Here is a 20,334-nt window from a genome sequence, read left to right on the forward strand (position 1 = left end):
AATACTATAGCTACTCAAAACTGCAATACAATATACCTAAAGGCAAATGTGCTAGATATATTCACATGAGTTTCCTTTAGTATTATACCAGTAGTCTTTGATATTTTGTAGCATGAGCATTGCTACACGGAGGACAGTTCCGACCGAAACCCGGACGACACGCTATATCCAACCATCCGTGGGCAAGTCTACACCGTAGCATACAGTTTGATTAGCCGTCGGGCGAGTGTCGTCCAGCCGAACATCGTCCGTGAAGTACTTCCATTGTAGCATTCATGTGATGAACCACGTGAGTTAAAATCAACATCTACATCATGCATATATGGCTCCAAACTTGCATGTTTACATGCTATAATGAGTATTCACATTATGGTTACTAAAGCTGGTGCGTGCAATGCACATGTACCTTACATATGTGATATGCCAGCTCCACGCATCGGACTAATTAACATCTCATGGATAAATGGATGATTGTCTTTAATTTATTCTATTTAATCTAGAGCACCATGCCAGAGTTGATGACATGCGGAAAAGCAGAAAACAAGGGGACAATGTACATATATCAAAACTGTATCATTTGTTTATTTTCTAATAAAGCTACATTACAGAAAAAGAATAAAGCTACTTTAACATAAATCACATCCAAACTTATACAATATTTGGAGATCTACACCGAAAAACAAGGATGAAAGACGATGGTGACTTTCAGCATCTCATCTTAAGCCCCTGCTAGCTGATATATCCTTCCAAGAATTATCTTGCAAACTGCACGCCATCATGAGCGCCTCTCCTTCCATAGGGGTTTGAAGGGGTAATTCCGTGCCTCTTTCCACCCTCCACCTTCCTCATCTTTCGGTGTCTCGACGCACTACTCTCCAAGTCCAGATTCACTTTAGGAGGGTTATTGAAACAGAAAGATGCCGCAACTTTCTGAAAGACGGCAATGAATTAGACATATAACCTCATAATTCAGTGCAGTGTCAATTGAAAAACTACACCTGTTGTTTTTTTACGGGAATTCAACTCATGTCGTTGTTGCAAGACAGAGTTGGTGAGATATCAGCATTATTCTTAAACAGAAAATTTGTATTTACCACTCATCCGAAGCTACCTTGATATTTTCAAGAGATACTCTAGTTAAGGAAATAAAAAAATTGTGCTTCGTCTTGACAACTTTAGATTTTGTAAATTTACAAACTTATAGCCAGAGGACAGAAAATTGCACAGAAACAAAATGCCCCCCACCAGTTAGGGCCATGTCAACTTGCAATGAGGGAAAATGTTGACCAGGTAAATGCACAAAAATCAAGGACAGAACCTTGAGAAAGGACGTCGCAAATATTTACCTTGAGATCAAGTTGATGGACATCAAAAATGTCCTTCATGGAGTGTGAGTTGTATGCCAAAAGGTAGGACCTGTAGGCTTCCTTCGCTGACTGGTTTAAAAAGTAATTCCCACCAACAATACTCTCCTGCTCCAAAAAACTCGAGTTATGACACTACACGTTTAAACGATAGGATGTAGTTGCAAAAGGAACACTCACAAGTAGCGATTGTGTTTTTGGCACATGCTTTTCACTGAAAGCATATTCAGTCAGAGAAATTTTGGACACCTGCAAGCAAACATTAAATGTGTTACTCCCTCGGTCCAATTATGTGAAGCATGCAAGTTATTGGAGAAGTTGAAGCCATAGCATATTTCAAACTACTTCAAATTTTGTTTAACTTTCTGTATGTGTGTGTGTGTATACTTCAAGGTCCTCCTTAATAAAAGAGGAGGAGGAAGGGGACACATATTACCTGTAGGTAAATAAGCAACTTCATTTCTTCTGGTAGTAAGAACAATAACGCGCGTCCTTTGCCTTTATCACCTCGGGCAGTACGACCAACTCTATGAATGTAGTCCTGCGAGTTAAATTCCAATGTCAAGTTAGCAAAAGTGAGAAAACAGACAATATAATTCATCTAGCAAGGTTAACCACTTGCCTTTGGGTCATCTGGAGGATCATACTGCACAATATAGTCCTAAACAGGGCAAATGGTCCTTACGTTAGTTAGTTATAGTTAGTCAGGTGATACAATGATTTTAAAACCATAAGCAAAATCTTACCACATTAGGAATATCAAGCCCACGTGCTGCCACGTTAGTGCATAATAAGATGCCCTTATTCATCTTGGAAAATTGGAAGAATGTACTAGTGCGTTTCTGCTGCTTTAGTTGCCCGTGGATATCATAACACTCTATCCCAAGGAAATTTAGAAATTCTGCATGGAATTTGACTGAGCTACATGATGAAAAGAAGACCATGACCTTCACATCCTGCTTCGTCTGCATCCTTTTTAGGAAAGCATACAGAACCAGAAACCTTTTCTCGCTAGGAATGACACAGTAGCCCTGCTGCAAGCCCTCCACGGTAGGCTGTAAGAGCATCCAAAGTTATTTCTCATCCAAATACACGAAAAACATATAATAATTTAAAAGAGAGTTGAACACAGTTCCCATATATACCTTTAATTCAGAATCATCAAGTCCAACATAAACAAGTTTTCGTTGTCTTTCTTCATTTTCCCCAAACGTAAATTTTGCAAAATCTTCAACCTGTGCGATGACATCACATAAGCATTGCTGCTGATAGAACAAATCGGGGTAAGTTTTAATAGGCTGGATAACAGATCCACTAACCTTTTGAGTCTGTGTGGCAGAAAAGAGAACAGTTTGTCTATCCTGCATGCATACGATGCATAACAATTTCGGGAAAGTTAAAGGATGCACTGTGCATATATATGAAATGAAATTGCCAGATGCATGATGACATACCCGAGGGAGACGTCGAAATATTTGTTTCATGTCATCCTCAAAATTTTGCTCAAGTATGCGGTCAGCTTCATCGATTATGAGGCACTACATCATGATAGGATAGTTACGATTTTGCATATACTTGGAATAATGTAGACTGAAATTCCATACACACACACACACACACACACACACACACACACACACACACACACACACACTCTAGTTCAGTGTTAACAGGTAAGATTTGCAGTCATGAACAAGGAAAAGGTAGACGTACAGAAAGAATTCATACTATGTGAAATAATCAGGTGGCTGATTATGCCTGAACAAGGAAAAGATAGAGAAGTATGAAATTGGTGGTTGCACTTGTCATTTATTTAATGTGCCTGCCAATTCAAAAGTGTGCACTATATATATTTCAACAGAAAAATTTCCTCGGAGCTTGGAATACACGACATACAGAAGCCAGAGTGGCTTTAATTACCTGTAGCCTCTTGTAGTTGAAATTACTGGTACTTCTCAAATGGTCCAGAAGCCTGCCCGGCGTTGCAACTAACAGATTGATCCCTTTCACAAGTTGGTTGGCCTCGCTTTTCATGTTAGTGCCACCAATTACATATCCGATAGTTTGTGAGTGATACTTGATTAATTCCTTGGCAACATTGTGTGTCTAGCGCAAATGAAAAAAAATATGAGTAAGGATAGTTAAGCGTGAATGCGTATGAATGAATAGTCATAATAAATACAAAGGATGAAAAGAGAAATTCTGAATATAAGTAAGTACAGTACATACCTGGATAGCAAGCTCCCTTGTTGGGCAAACTATAATAACTCCAGTCCCGTTCCTAGGGGTGTAGTGCGCGTTGTGTAGCAGTTCGATGGCGGGTATAAGGAAAGCAAGCGTCTTCCCCGAGCCAGTCCTGGCTGAACCCAGCACATCATGTCCTACCATGAGGTGCGGTATTGATCTAGCTTGAATCTGCAAAAATCATGCATGCATGCATGAATGAATATGCTAGCTATTAATTACGTTTATTCTACATTGATAGACAGACACACAAAAAATCCAACAGCTAGCGCAGAAAATAAGCATTCAAATACATGAATTATATACTATTACGGATGGACTTGCCAACAAATACGTAGATAAAAAAAGATAAATGTTTTTCGCCGAGACCTATCTACCTGTGTGAGGTGGGTGTAGTTCATCTCTCTGATGGCCTTGGCAGTGAGGTCGGACATGTAGAGATCAGAGAAAAGCTTGCATGTCAGAATCCCACCTCCCTCCTGCTGCCTTTGATTCTCTTCTTCTTCTTCTTCTTCTTCTTCTTCTTCTTCTTCTTCCTTCTTACCCTTCTTATCCTTTTCTTCCTCTTTCTTCTTGTCCTCCGCATCCATCACAGCCTCCTTCCGCTTCCTCTTGCTCATAGGAAGAGGAAGGGACCCCTCTTTCGCATCCGCCATATGCTTCTGCAGGATCCCTTCCATGAGAGGGGGGCGCGGCGGCGGAGGGGAGATGCAATCTGGGGTATTTTTCCTTTTTTCTTTTAGATTAGATAGAATAGAGGTGCGGCTGAGTTGTATAAATATAACACATGGCCAGAGTTCTATGCTGGCTGGCAAGGAAGTCCGGTACCGACACATCATCATTGTGGGTCCTTCCTTAGGTCTAATCGGGCCTTTTTCTTTCTTACTGTGTTAAATAAAGGCCCAATCAGTAGGCTTGATTTGGCCAAGGCTTAGGCCTATCTATACCACCCCTACTGTTGTTTTTGTACCAAACATTATTGAGATTTAACTGTAAAAAAAACATCATTGAGATTTAAACAAAAGTGTGGCGATGACCCCTCAAAAAAAAAAACCCAAAAATCCATCACTACAAATTTTATATTTTTGCAGAGTACATTTATCTAAATTTTTGGAAACAAACAATACAATACATACATGTTATAATGAACATCAAGTTTTTCATGGAACAAAAGCCTCACATTTTGCAAGTCAAAGTTTTTTTTTAAATTTTACGGTTCATTGTCGGTGCAGCGTGTCTAAACTTGAGAGCAGACAAACTACACTCTTTGATTGATAAATTCGCAAATCAAAAGGAACCTAGCTAGAGCAATGGCGGTACATAGTCCATCCCTCACCCCATCTCATGTAACCAGGAGGGTTAGGGGTGTTCCCCTAGTGCTTCCCACCTCCCGGCTTGGGGGGCAAGTCACCCTAGGGGAGATCCCATCTGCCCTGGCCGCCACCCCCCTAGGGGAAACCGTAGGGGTGCCACCCCCTCCTCCCTTCCCTATATATAGAGAGGTAGAGAGAGGGCATCCGCACCCGAAGAGCACATCTTCATGCAACGGCGCCGCCTCTCCTCTCCCTCGCATCCCTCTTCCTCTCCGTAGTGCTTACTGAAGCTCTACTGAGATTCCGCCACCACCACTGCCACCACACCGCCGTGCTGCTGGAGGACTTGAGCTACTACTTCACCATCGCTCGCTCGATCGAGGAGGTGAATGCGCCATCAAGCCGTACGTGTGTTGAACGCGGAGGTGCCCTCCGTTCGGCACTTGGATCGGGAGTTCGCGGGACGGATCATGATTGGATCGCGAAGACGTTCGACTACATCAACCGCGTTTCTTAACGCTTCTGCTTAACGATCTACAAGGGTATGTAGATGCAATCTCTCCTCTCGTAGATGGTCATCTCCTAGATTGATCTTGGTGAGCATAGATTTTTTTTGTTTCCCATGCAACGTTCCCCAACAGGGCCGACCAGCCAAGGAGAGGGGCGCGCTAGCCCCCTAGCTAGTGGGCTGGTCTGTCCCCTCCTTTGGCCCATTAGGCCCATACACTTCCCGGGGGTGTCCGGAACCCCTTTCGGTGTCCCGATGACTACCCGGTGCACTCCGAAACTCTTTTGGTGTCCGAATACCATCGTCCTATATATAAATCTTTACATCCGGACCATTCCGGAGCTCCTCGTCATGTCCCTGATAGCATTCGGGATTCCGAACAACATTCGGTCACCAAATCATATAAATCATATAACACTATATCGTCAACGAACGTTAAGCATGCGGACCCTACGGGTTCGAGAAGTATGTAGACATGACCGATACACCTCTCCGGTCAATAACCAATAGCGGAACCTGGATGCCCATATTGGTTCCTACATATTCTATGAAGATCTTTATCAGTCGAACTGTTATGACAACATACGTAATTCCCTTTGTCCATCGGTATGTTACTTGCCTGAGATTCGATCATCGATGTCTTGATACCTAGTTCAATCTCGTTACCGGCAAGTCTCTTTACTTGTTTTGTATTACATCATCTCGTAACTAACTCCTTAGTCATTTGCTTGCAAGCTTATTATGATGTGCATTACGGAGAGGGCCCAGAGATACCTCTCCAAAACTCGGCGTGACAAATCCCAATCTCGATCCATGCCAACTCAACAAACACCTTCGGAGATACCTGTAGAGCATCTTTATAATCACCCAGTTACATTGTGACGTTTGATAGCATACAAGGTATTCCTTCGGCATCCGGGAGTTTCATGGTCTCATGGTATAAGGAATATGTATTTTGACATTAAGAAAGCAATAGCAATAAACTTAACGATCATATGCTAAGCTAACAGATGGGTCTTTCTCCTAATGATGTGATCCCATTATCAAGTGACAACACATGTCTATGGTTAGGAAACCTTAACCATGTTTGATCAACGAGCTAGTCTAGTAGAGGCTTACTAGGGACAAGGTATTTGTTTATGTATTCACACATGTATTTAAGTTTCCAATCAATACAATTCTAGCATGAATAATAAACCTTTATCATGAATAAGGAAATATAAAATAACAACTTTATTATTGCCTCTAGGGCATATTTCCTTCACATTATGTCAGGGACCGCCCACCATCCGTAGATTATCGTATCCTATGATGTAGGTACCGACTTAGCCACTACGTGGCATAGTCGTAAAGCTTAACTCCATTCCGCGCCGTACCGAATGAGACCGTACCTAGATGCCAACAATCTCATCTAAAGCATCACATACTTCTCTTAGTTTATTTCCTTTGTTTAGTTTAGTATTTACTTTTTCATTCTCTCTAGTACCTTAGTTTGATTCTCCCCTTTTACCATTCCCTAGCAACCTACTTAAGTGAACTATTTCCAAACTCCGGTTTGGTATGAGAGTCGTTGTGTTAGTGACAACACAGCTGCGGGGATTGTGGTGCCATCCTATTCTCTCCCTGTGGGATCGACAAACCTTATATCATGAAATTGCTACATAGCCCTGTGCAATTGCAGGACATCAAGCTTTTTCTGGCGCCGTTGTCGGGAATCATAGCGTTTGGCTATTACTTTACCATTCACATTTAGTTTACTTTTTGTTGTTGAATCTTCTAATCATGTCTTCTGAGATGTATACTTAGGAAAATCTGAAATCTGCAAAGGAGGAGAAGAGCAACAAATTCCACCTATGGCTATCAATAATGGGAAGATAAAAGAGTGGATAGCACTGCTCGAAGAATGGGCACCAATTACATGCGATGAGTACTTTGTAACGTGCAATGCTTGTAAAATGGAAGGGCACTATTCTTATCAATGTAAGTAAAATGTTGATAGAGTCTTCGTTCACATACATCCTCGAATAGGGCATGTGGGGCAAAGTAGCCGTCCATTAGCATCAAATGTTTGCGCGCCTGGTTGCGGTTGAGCACTCGATAACCCTTGATCGACCCTTGAAATTGAGAACATGCTTTTCTGCATGCTCGCGTCTGCAATGACCACTTGCATCATCATTGTCTCATATGTGTAGTCCTCCTCGTTTGACGACTAAACATAGTGCTTGTATATGTACTTCATATCCGAATCCATTGCTTGAAAGAAGAAGGGACAAAAAAATGATCACACGCATTTCACCGAACACTTGTCAGGCATGGTGACTGCCATAGGGGTGGATGGTACCTATGCAGCGGATGGAGGAGAGATGTGGAACGACGGCGGTGGACAAGCGGTTGAGCCTCGGATGCAACGTTGGAGACAGATTTGTCGAGTTATGGCAAGGGTGTGGCGGGGCAGTCGGGGTGGTGGAGTGGCGGCAGAGGCAAGAGAGAAAATGAATACAAAGAAAGATGGGAGGATGGAGGTGTGGGGTCCGGGAGGGGTTTTGGTGGGTCGGGGGTGTCGGAGTCCTACGTAGCTGGTGTCCGAACTCCCGCAATGCCCCCCAGATAATTTCAACTTTGTGGAAAATGTGTGTCCGGACCGATTGGTGGACCAATAAAAGGCCGCGTTGGATGACTAAAGACTTCCGGACCGCACAGTTCTTAATTAGTGAGCTGGTGCCTTTCGGGATGATAATACGTATTAGGAACGATGGCGATCGACTTAATTAGAGCTTCTTTGGATTGATGAATTCATAACCGAAAAACGCAACAGCAGATAGACTCACTTAGCCAGGAAAGGGGGTCTCAGCAGCGACAGCAGCTAGCGGATCCAGCATTGGATAGCACCGTCCCATCCATGCCGAGAAGCAGTGTGGGTTCCGCCCCGGGCGATGAGGCACTGCTGGATAGATACCCTGTGGATGACATCATGGATAACACTAATTGTGACCTACACTTCAAAATGAAGAACATATCGATGAAGGTGGCGGGCGCTGTTGCTGTACAAATCCCCCTGAAGCAACCTTCCATTACAACCTGATTCTAGCTGGCTATGCTCGTGTCATGGTTGATGAAGTGGTGGCACAATATTCGGGGCTAGAGCTTGACATTCCTGGAGGTGACGACGAGCACACACTGGGAGAGGCCATACATCGTATCATTCCATGGAGAAAGGATTGCATCATCTTTCCAAGGCCACCGACACCGCGCCAGCCGACTCCTTGAAATCCGCCACCGCGTCAGCAGACTCCCGCTCCTCCAAGTCATCAGCCACCACCTCAGCAGAGTCCTGCTCCTTGAAGTCCACCAACGCGTCAGGCCACTCCTCCTCCAAGTCCGGCACCGCGTCAGCCCACTCCTCCTCCTCCAAGTCCGGCAATGCGTCATCCCACTCCTCCTCCTCCTCCTCCTCCAAGTCAGGCACCGCGTCAGCCATCTCTGCCGCCTAAGCAACAATGGAAGAGAGCCGCCACAGCTATGGTGGCTAGCGGTACAAGTCAGGTACAGGAGGCAAGAGATACCAATTTGGTCCAAGCCTCGCGCCTCTTCCGAAGAGGCCTTACGACATGACTGTGGAGCAAAACGAAGCTGAATGCCAAGCCCAAGTGAGGGCCCATTTTGGACCGAAACCGCCACCGCCACCAAAGGAGAAAGTGCCTGAGCATGATGTTGACCACTTCATTCGTATGGCTCAAGCATCAGCTCCCAAGCCTAGGGACTCAGACTATGAGCGCCAAATCAGGAAGGCATATCAAGCACAAAATAAAGAGTCGAGCTCGAGCTCCAGTCAAGCAGCTGCCAAAAAAGCGACAAAATCGTTCTCCAGCTGGGAGAACAGGCGGTGCAATCGATCCACCCGCTGATGTCTACTACACAACCTTCTTCTTGTAGACGTTGTTGGGCCTCCAAGTGCAGAGGTTTGTAGGACAGTAGCAAATTTCCCTCAAGTGGATGACCTAAGGTTTATCAATCCGTAGGAGGCGTAGGATGAAGATGGTCTCTCTCAAGCAACCCTGCAACCAAATAACAAAGAGTCTCTTGTGTCCCCAACACATCCAATACAATGGCAAATTGTATAGGTGCACTAGTTCGGCGAAGAATAGTGATACAAGTGGTATATGGATAATAGATAAGGGTATTTGTAATCTGAAATTATAAAAACAGCAAGGTAACGAATGATAAAAGTGAGCGTAAACGGTATTGCAATGATAGGAAACAAGGCCTAGGATTCATACTTTCGCTAGTGTAAGTTCCCTCAACAATACTAACATAATTGGATCACATAACTATCCCTCAACATGCAACAAAGAGTCACTCCAAAGTCACTAATAGCGGAGAACGAATGAAGAGATTACGGTAGGGTACGAAACCACCTCAAAGTTATTCTTTCCAATCAATCCGTTGGGCTATTCCTATAAGTGTCACAAACAGCCCTAGAGTTCGTAGTAGAATAACACCTTAAGATACAAATCAACCAAAACCCTAATGTCACCTAGATACTCCAATGTCACCTCAAGTATCCGTGGGTATGATTATACGATATGCATCACACAATCTCAGAATCATCTATTCAACCAACACAAAGGACCTCAAAGAGTGCCCCAAAGTTTTTACCGGAGAATCAAGACGAAAAATGTGTGCCAACCCCTATGCATAGGTTCATGGGCAGAACCCGCAAGTTGATCACCAAAACATACATCAAGTGGATCAATAGAATACCCCATTGTCACCACGGGTATCCCACGCAAGACATACATCAAGTGTTCTCAAATCTTTAAAGACTCAATCTGATAAGATTACTTCAAAGGGGAAACTCAATTCATTACAAGAGATAAGAGGGGGAGGAGAAACATAAGATCCAACTATAATAGCAAAGCTCGCGATACATCAAGATCGTGCCAAATCAAGAACACGAGAGAGAGAGAGAGATCAAACACATAGCTATCGGTGAAGGAAATATGCCCTAGATGCAATAATAATGTTATTATTTTTATTTCTTATATCATGATAAATGTTTCTTATTCATGCTAGAATTGTATTATCCGGAAACATAATACTTGTGTGAATACATAGACAAACCAAACGTCACTAGTATGCCTCTACTTGACTAGCTCATTAAATAAAGATGGTTATGTTTCCTAACCATAGACATGTGTTGTCATTTGATTAACGGGATCACATTATTAGGAGAATGATGTGATTGACATGACCCATTCCATTAGCTTAGCACCCGATCGTTTGGTATGTTGCTATTGCTTTCTTCATGACTTATACATGTTCCTATGACTATGAGATTATGCAACTCCCGTTTGCCGGAGGAACACTTTGTGTGCTACCAAACGTCACAACGTAACTGGGTGATTATAAAGGAGCTCTACAGGTGTCTCCAAAGGTACATGTTGGGTTGGCGTATTTTGAGATTAGGATTTGTCACTCCGATTGTCGGAGAGGTATCTCTGGGCCCTCTCGGTAATGCACATCACATAAGCCTTGCAAGCATTGCCAACTAATGAGTTTAGTTGCGATATGAATGTATTACGAAACGAGTAAAGAGACTGCCGGTAACGAGATTGAACTAGGTATGAGATACCGACGATCGAATCTCGGGCAAGTAACATACCGATGACAAAGGGAACAACGCATGTTGTTATGCGGTCTGACCGATAAAGATCTTCATAGAATATGTAGGAGCCAATATGAGCATCCAGGTTCCGCTATTGGTTATTGACCGGAGACGTGTCTCGGTCATGTCTACATTGTTCTCGAATCCGTAGGGTCCGCACGCTTAAGGTTTCGATGACAGTTATATTATGAGTTTATGAGTTTTGATGTACCGAAGTTAGTTCGGAGTCCCGGATATGATCACGGACATAACGAGGAGTCTCGAAATGGTCGAGACATAAAGATTGATATATTGGACGGCTATATTCGGACACCGGAAGTGTTTCGGGTGATTACGGAGAAAACCGGAGAGCCGGAGGGTTACCGGAACCCTACCGGGAGAAGTAATGGGCCATATGGGCCTTAGTGGAGAGAGAGAGAGGGGCAGCAAGGGTGGGCCGCGCGCCTCCTCCCCCTGGTCCGAATTGGACTAGGAGTGGGGGGGGGGGGCGCCCCCCTTTCCTTCTCCTTCCCCACTTCCTTTCCCCTCCTAGTAGGAGTCCTACTCCTACTAGGAGGAGGACTCCTCCTTGGCGCGCCTATAGGGCCGGCTGGCCTCCTCCCCTTGCTCCTTTATATACGGGGGCAGGGGGAAAGATTGGTTTTGATGCATAGGTAAGATTGGTTCTTGCTTAAGCCCGTAGCAGCCACGTAAAACTTGCAACAACAAAGTAGAGGACGTCTAACTTGTTTTTGCAGGGCATGTTGTGATGTGATATGGTCAGGACATGATGCTACATTTTATTGTATGAGATGATCATGTTTTGTAACCAAGTTATCGGCAACTGGCAGGAGCCATATGGTTGTCGCTTTATTGTATGCAATGCAACAGCGCTGTAATGCTTTACTTTATCACTAAGCGGTAGCGATAGTCGTGGAAGCATAAGATTGGCGAGACGACAACGATGCTACGATGGTGATCAAGGTGTTGCGCCGGTGACGATGGTGATCATGACGGTGCTTCGAAGATGGAGATCACAAGCACAAGATGATGATGGCCATATCATATCACTTATATTGATTGCATGTGATGTTTATCTTTTATGCATCTTATCTTGCTTTGATTGACGGTAGCATTTTAAGATGATCTCTCACTAATTATCAAGAAGTGTTCTCCCTGAGTATGCACCGTTGCGAAAGTTCTTCGTGCTGAGACACCACGTGATGATCGGGTGTGATAGGCTCTACGTTCAAATACAACGGGTGCAAAACATTTGCACACGCAGAATACTCAGGTTATACTTGACGAGCCAAGCATATACAGATATGGCCTCGGAACACAGAGACCGAAAGGTCGAGCGTGAATCATATAGTAGATATGATCAACATAGCGATGTTCACCAATGAAACTACTCCATCTCACGTGATGATCGAACATGGTTTAGCTGATTTGGATCACGTAATCACTTAGAGGATTAGAGGGATGTCTATCTAAGTGGGAGTTCTTTAGTAATATGATTAATTGAACCTAAATTTATCTGATAGTATCTGATAGTATCTTGCTTGTTTATGTTTGATTGTAGATAGATGGCCCATGCTGCTGTTCCGTTGAATTTTAATGTGTTCCTTGAGAAAGCAAAGTTGAAAGATGATGGTAGCAATTACACGGAATGGGTCCATAACTTGAGGATTATCCTCATTGCTGCACAGAAGAATTACGTCCTGGAAGCACCGCTGGGTGCCAGGCCTGCTGCTGGAGCAACACCAGATGTTATGAACGTCTGGCAGAGCAAAGCTGATGACTACTCGATAGTTCAGTGTATCATGCTTTACGGCTTAGAATCGGGACTTCAACGACGTTTTGAACGTCATGGAGCATATGAGATGTTCCAGGAGTTGAAGTTAATATTTCAAGCCAATGCCCGGATTGAGAGATATGAAGTCTCCAATAAGTTCTATAGCTGCAAGATGGAGGAGAACAGTTCTGTCAGTGAGCATATACTCAAAATGTCTGGGTATAATAATCACTTGATTCAATTAGGAGTTAATCTTCCAGATGATTGCGTCATTGACATAATTCTCCAATCACTGCCACCAAGCTACAAGAGCTTTGTGATGAACTATAATATGCAAGGGATGAATAAGATTATTCCCGAGCTCTTCGCAATGCTGAAAGCTGCGGAGGTAGAAATCAAGAAGGAGCATCAAGTGTTGAAGGTCAATAAGACCACTAGTTTCAAGAAAAAGGGCAAAGGGAAGAAGAAGGGGAACTTCAAAAAGAACAGCAAGCAAGTTGCTACTCAAGAGAAGAAACCCAAACCTGGACCTAAGCCTGAAACTGAGTGCTTCTACTGCAAGTAGACTGGTCACTGGAAGCGCAACTGCCCCAAGTATTTGGCGGATAAGAAGGATGGCAAGGTGAACAAAGGTATATGTGATATACATGTTATTGATGTGTACCTTACTAATGCTCGCAGTAGCACCTGGGTATTTGATACTGGTTCTGTTGCTAACATTTGCAACTCGAAACAGGGACTACGGATTAAACGAAGATTGGCTAAGGATGAGGTGACAATGCGCGTGGGAAATGGTTCCAAAGTCGATGTGATCGCGGTCGGCACGCTACCTCTACATCTACCTTCAGGATTAGTATTAGACCTAAATAATTGTTATTTGGTGCCAGCGTTAAGCATGAACATTATATCTGGATCTTGTTTGATGCGAGATGGTTATTCATTTAAATCAGAGAATAATGGTTGTTCTATTTATATGAGTAATATCTTTTATGGTCATGCACCCTTAAAGAGTGGTCTATTCTTATTAAATCTCGATAGTAGTGACACACATATTCATAATGTTGAAGCCAAAAGATGCAGAGTTGATAATGATAGTGCAACTTATTTGTGGCACTGCCGTTTGGGTCATATCGGTGTAAAGCGCATGAAGAAACTCCATACTGATGGGCTTTTGGAACCACTTGATTATGAATCACTTGGTACTTGCGAACCGTGCCTTATGGGTAAGATGACAAAAACACCGTTCTCCGGTACTATGGAGAGAGCAACAGATTTGTCGGAAATCATACATACAGATGTATGTGGTCCGATGAATGTTGAGGCTCGTGGCGGATATCGTTATTTTCTCACCTTCACAGATGACTTAAGCAGATATGGGTATATCTACTTAATGAAACATAAGTCTGAAACATTTAAAAAGTTCAAAGAATTTCAGAGTGAAGTTGAAAATCATCGTAACAAGAAAATAAAATTCCTACGATCTGATCGTGGAGGAGAATATTTGAGTTACGAGTTTGGTGTACATTTGAAACAATGCGGAATAGTTTCGCAACTCACGCCACCCGGAACACCACAACGTAATGGTGTGTCCGAACGTCGTAATCGTACTTTACTTGATATGGTGCGATCTGTGATGTCTCTTACTGATTTACCGCTATCGTTTTGGGGTTATGCTCTAGAGACTGCTGCATTAACATTAAATAGGGCACCATCAAAATCCGTTGAGACAACGCCTTATGAACTATGGTTTGGCAAGAAACCAAAGTTGTCGTTTTTGAAAGTTTGGGGTTGCGATGCTTATGTGAAAAAGCTTCAACCTGATAAGCTTGAACCCAAATCGAAGAAATGTGTCTTCATAGGATATCCAAAGGAAACTATTGGATACACCTTCTATCACAGATCCGAAGGAAAAACTTTTGTTGCTAAATTCGGAAACTTTCTAGAGAAGGAGTTTCACTCGAAAGAAGTGAGTGGGAGGAAAGTAGAACTTGATGAGGTAACTGTACCTGCTCCCTTATTGGAAAGTAGTACAACACAGAAACCAGTTTCTGTGACACCTACACCAATTAGTGAGGAAGCTAATGATGATGATCATGAAGCTTCAGAACAAGATACTACTGTAACACCCCGGATATGACTTTCCCAATATGTTTTCCAACTCTTGCCGTTTGCGGCGTTAAGTTATTTTATTTTCTCGGGTTCGGGTCTTTGTCTCCATGTGTTGTTATCGTTGTCATGCATCTCATATCATGTCATCATGTGCATTGCATTTGCATACGTGTTTATCTCACTACTAGAAAAATGGCTATAGATGAAATGGTCACTAATGGCGCACCACGTATGTGGTGCGCCATTAGAATATAGCAATGGCGCACCACATACAGGTACGCCATTAGTAATATATTACTAATAGCGCACCTGGAGTGCGGTGTGCCATTAGAAGTTTTGAAAAAATAAATAAAAACAAAATTAGTAATGGCGCACCACACCCACGGTGCGCCATTAGAAGTTTTGAAAAAAAAGTAATTTTTTTAAAACTAGTAATGGCGCACTATCCACTGGTGCGCCATTACTAAGTTTTTTTCAAAAAAAATTCAAAAAAATTCAAAAAAAATTCAAAATTTTTTATATTTTTTTTCAAAACTAGTAATGGCGCACTGTGGGTGTGATGCGCCATTACTAGTTTAACTACTAATGGCGCACCACCCCACGGTGCGCCATTACTAGTTTGCCCGGCTTCCACCGAATGCACCCCCTGTGGACCGCCTTTTCAGTTTTTAAAAAAATAAAAAAAATGATAAAAATGTCAAAAAAATAAAAGAAAATAAGTTTGCCATGTGATATGTGGTCTGGTTGTTGGGAAAATTTACAAATATAAATTTCGACTTTATTTGCAAAATCTCTCTGGAAATTTGTAAAATGGGCATAACTTTTGCATACGAACTCGGAATAAAAAGTTTTATATATGAAAAATCATCTACTTGAAAAGTTACATCCGAATTTAATCGGGGGAACCCCGTTAAACATTTTCAAAATCCCCAAAAACCTAACACAAAAAAAGTTACAGGGCTTTCAAGATCTAGAGGCAAAAAAATTCAAAAAAAAGGTTTTGAATTTTTTTTTAATTTTTTTCAAAAAATGATACTTAATATGACCGGGAAGTTTGAAATATTTTTCAAAATTTCATCATAGTCATGAACATGAACAAAGTCCTAGACATCAACAAGGTATAATAGGATTTATATGCTAGATATATCAACAAGTGCCGGTGAAGTGAGCTATTGCTAGGGTTGGATAGAACTCTGAAGTTAAGCGTGCTTGGGCTGGAGTAGTGTGAGGATGGGTGACCTTTCGGGATGTTTGACCACGTAGTGCGATTTGACTTGAGATTAAGCATATTTACCCGAGATTAAGACATAATGACCTGAGATTAGGAAAAAAATGAAAAAAAAAATTAAAAAAAAATTCTGAAAAAAAAAATTTGAAAAAAAATTGTTACTAATGGCGGACTTCTATGTGGTGCGCCATTAGTATACCAGATACTAATGGCGCACCAGCGGTGCGCCATTAGAATACCAGATTCTAATGGCGTGATGCTAGTGGCGCACCAGTAGTGCGCCATTAGTAGCGAAAATAGGTGCGTCACTAGCAGCCCTTTTTCTAGTAGTGTCTTATGCATTCGAGCATTTTCTCCATTGTCCGTTTTGCATTCTGGCGCTTCGTTCTCCTCCGGTGGTCCTTTCTACCTTTCTTTCGTGTGTGGGGATTAAACATTTCCGGATTGGACCGAGACTTGCCAAGCGGCCTTGGTTTACTACCGGTAGACCGCCTGTCAAGTTTCGTATCATTTGGACTTCGTTTGATACTCCAACGGTTAACCGAGGGACCGAAAAGGCCTCGTGTGTGTTGCAGCCCAACACACCTCCATTTTGGCCCAAAACCCACCAAAAACCACTCCATCATCTAGAGCGTTCGATCACGATCGCGTGGCCGAAAACCGCACCTCATTTGGACTCTCGTAGCTCCCTCTACCTCTATATAAAGACCCCCTCCTCCAAATTCGCGGATCCCCTCTCCCAAACCCTAAAAATTTCGTCTCCTCCGCCGCCGGACATGTCCACACCCGCCGGACACGCCCGCGCCAACGCGCCCGGCCACTCAGGAGCCGCCACGTGGCCGCCGCCTCCTCCCACGGCCGCGGCCCGCCCGGCCCGTAGCAGGCCCCCGCGGCCCGGTCGCCGCTTCCCTGCGCCTCCTGCGCCCCGCCGCCCGACGCTGCTGCCTCGCCGCCTTCGCCTCGCCGGCCGGTGCCGCCACACCGCCGCGGTTCGCCTCGCCGCCGGCCGCCGACACCGCGCCGCCCCACTCCGACGCCCTCCGTCCTCTCCTCGCCGGCGCCAAGTTCAGCTCCGGCCGGATCCGGCGACACCAACTCCGGCGCCCCCGGGAACAGCTCCGGCGATCTCCTCGGTTCGCGGACCGATCCGATCTGGAACCGGACAAACCCTAGATCCGTTCTCGGTTGACTTTTCCCTCTCTCCCCTAATTATTTTGCAATGTTCGTCGTGCCATAACTTTGCATCCGTAGCTCCGTTTTTGGCATATAGCATATCATAATGTTCGTCTCAGAGAGCACATCATTTCATCTCATTGCATCATTTTCATTTGAGTTCATCTTGATGCCTGAAATGCTGTTGGAAGAGTGCTACTTGAGATAATTGTCAGATCTGCTGCTCCATTTAGATATTTGTCATTTTTGCCATGATTATTGTGTGCATGATATGCCCATGAGCTCTACATGTGTTTTGTTAAGGGTTTTGCCATCTTTCCAGAGGTGCAACCCATGTATTTTTGTGATGTGTGTGGTGACTAGAACAAGCTTGCAAAGTGAGGCACTTGGTAATGCTGATTTCAGGGACTTAACATTTCCACTAAGTCCTTGAGCTGTTAATACAATTCCAACGGACTCTTAGCATCGCTACGAGTGAGAAAGTCTCCTAGTGATCCGTGCCTCTTTTGAGGATGATCAGTAAGGATGTTTTGTTAATCTTGTAGTGCTCTATCCATCATTGTCCGTTTGTTTGCAATTATGGAGCACCCTAGCTTGAGTCAATCGAGCTCTACTTTTGTCATTTCGTGAATCTGGGCAGATTGTCTACTTGTTAGCGATTTTGCCAATGATGTTGCAGTTGATCCGTGCATGCTATGTTATTGTTCTTGCCATGTCTAGCTTGTATTTTGTGTATTATTGATAGGTGTATGCTTAGATTGTCATGACTTGCTCTGTAGTGAGTGCATCGAGCTCGTAAACATGCCTACTTTATATCTGTTTTCAGCATGCTCCAGTTTTCACTAAGTCTGAGAACTGATTATGTTTTTGCCATGTTCACATGCTTGCAAATGTATTTTATGATCCCTTTTGGCTCAAGGTCACTAAGGGACTTTTGTTAAGCTATTTGAGTAGATCCATGCCATGCTTTACTTTGCCATGTTCAGGTCCTGTAGCATATAGTTTTGTTGCTCCGAAGAGTGCTATCTGATCTAAAATTTCAGACAAGTGTTAATTTCACTAAGTCTGAGATCTGTTTACCATATGCATTTTTGCCATGCTTGTTTGAACCTGTTAAGGGATGATTTGGCCGTAGCTCAGTGCTATACTTTTGTTAAGCATCATGAATGCATCCCTACCATGTATTTTTATGCCTTGTTTGGGTGTTGTAGCATGTTCATCTCATTGCATTTAGATGGCTACTTGCTGTAAATCGCAGAACGTGGTCATATTTGAATTGCTTGCCATTTCCAAACCGTAACTCCGATTCCGGCGTTCTTTATATCGTTTTCAAGCGATTTCATCTCATATTTCCAGTGGCACACTTGGATTTCCAAGTTAAGGCCAGGTTCATGCATCCCTTGTCAAATCTTGCATATGCATCCCGCATAGCATACCATCCTTGCATCATATTGTTTGAGCTTTGCACGTGGTTGATTGTGTTCCGTTTGCTTGTTTGTCCTGTTTGGGTAGAGCCGGGAGATGAGTTCGCTAATGAGGAGCCCGTTGAGTTTGCTTTCGAGGATCCAGTCAACTCTGACAACTTTGCAGGCAAGATGATCATACCCTCGAAATCACTACTATCTTTGCTTTGCTAGATGCTCGCTCTTTTGCTATGCCATGCTACGATGCCTACCACTTGCTTATCATGCCTCCCAAATTGCCATGTCAAACCTCTAACCCACCATGTCCTAGCAAACCGTTGATTGGCTATGTTACCGCTTTGCTCAGCCCCTCTTATAGCGTTGCTAGTTGCAAGTGAAGATTGGAGACCGTTCCTTGTTGGAACATTGTTTACTTGTTGGGATATCATTATATTGCCAGGTTATCTTAATGCATCTATATACTTGGTAAAGGGTGGAAGGCTCGGCCTCTCGCCTAGTGTTTTGTTCCACTCTTGCTGCCCTAGTTTCCGTTATATCGGTGTTATGTTCCCGGATTTTGCGTTCCTTACGCGGTTGGGTCATAATGGGAACCCCTTGATAGTTCGCCTTGATTAAAGCTTGTCCAGCAATGCCCAACCTTGGTTTTACCATTTGCCACCTAGACTCTTTTTCCCTTGGGTTTCCGGAGCCCGAGGGTCATCTTATTTTAGCCCCCCCGGGCCAGTGCTCCTCTGAGTGTTGGTCCAACCGAGCGATGTCCGGGGCTACCAGGGGCAACTCTGGGCTGGCCTACCCGACGTCTTGCTCATCCGGTGTGCCCTGAGAACGAGATATGTGCAGCTCCTATCGGGATTTGTCGGCACATTCGGGCGGTGTTGCTGGATTTGTTTTAACCTGTCGAAGTGTCTTGAAGAACCGAGGTACCGAGTCTGATCGGAACGTCTCGGGAGGAGGTCTATTCCTTCGTTGACCGTGAGAGCTTGTCATGGGCTAAGTTGGGACTCCCCTGCAGGGATTTGAACTTTCGAAAGCCGTGCCCGCGGTTATGGGCAGATGGGAATTTGTTAATGTCCGGTTGTACATAACTTGAACCTTAACTTAATTAAAATGAATCAACAGTGTGAGTTACCGTGATGGTCTCTTCTCGGCGGAGTCCGGGAATTGAAAACGGTGTTGGAGTAATGCTTGCGCAGGTTGTTCTCTAGTTATTCGTTCGCGCTTTGCCTTCTCTTCTCGCTCTCTTTTGCGAACATGATAGCCACCATATATGCTAGTCGCTTGCTGCAGCTCCACATATTTTTCCTAGCCTTACCTATAAGCTTAAATAGTCTTGATCGCGAGGGTGCGAGATTGCTAAGTCCCTGTGGCTCACAGATTACTTCCAAACTAGATGCAGGGCCTGATGATTCCACTCCAGGTGACGCACTTGAGCTCAAGTGGGAGTTCGACGAGGACTCTCAACGATACTACGTGTCTTTCCCTGATGATCAGTAGTGGTGCCCAGTTGGGGGTGATCGGGACCGTGTCGCATG

General features: G+C 43.8%; 1 protein-coding gene across 1 annotated transcript; it reads right to left on the minus strand.

Annotated features, from left to right (window-relative positions):
- Window positions 1-753: 753 nt before the first annotated feature.
- Window positions 754-8,907, minus strand: LOC125516948 (DEAD-box ATP-dependent RNA helicase 27-like). Its single transcript, XM_048682201.1, has 13 exons — window positions 8,675-8,907; window positions 3,986-4,373; window positions 3,594-3,779; window positions 3,285-3,470; window positions 2,819-2,902; window positions 2,684-2,725; window positions 2,510-2,599; window positions 2,111-2,419; window positions 1,987-2,025; window positions 1,801-1,905; window positions 1,545-1,613; window positions 1,347-1,472; window positions 754-930 (listed from the first exon to the last, which is right to left on the minus strand). The coding sequence occupies exons 1-13, from the start codon at window positions 8,905-8,907 to the stop codon at window positions 754-756; spliced, it is 2,034 nt and encodes a 677-aa protein (XP_048538158.1).
- Between the last annotated feature and the right edge of the window lie 11,427 nt (window positions 8,908-20,334).

Source organism: Triticum urartu, chromosome 6, assembly GCF_003073215.2.
Source record: "Triticum urartu cultivar G1812 chromosome 6, Tu2.1, whole genome shotgun sequence".
Classification (NCBI taxonomy): domain Eukaryota; kingdom Viridiplantae; phylum Streptophyta; class Magnoliopsida; order Poales; family Poaceae; genus Triticum; species Triticum urartu.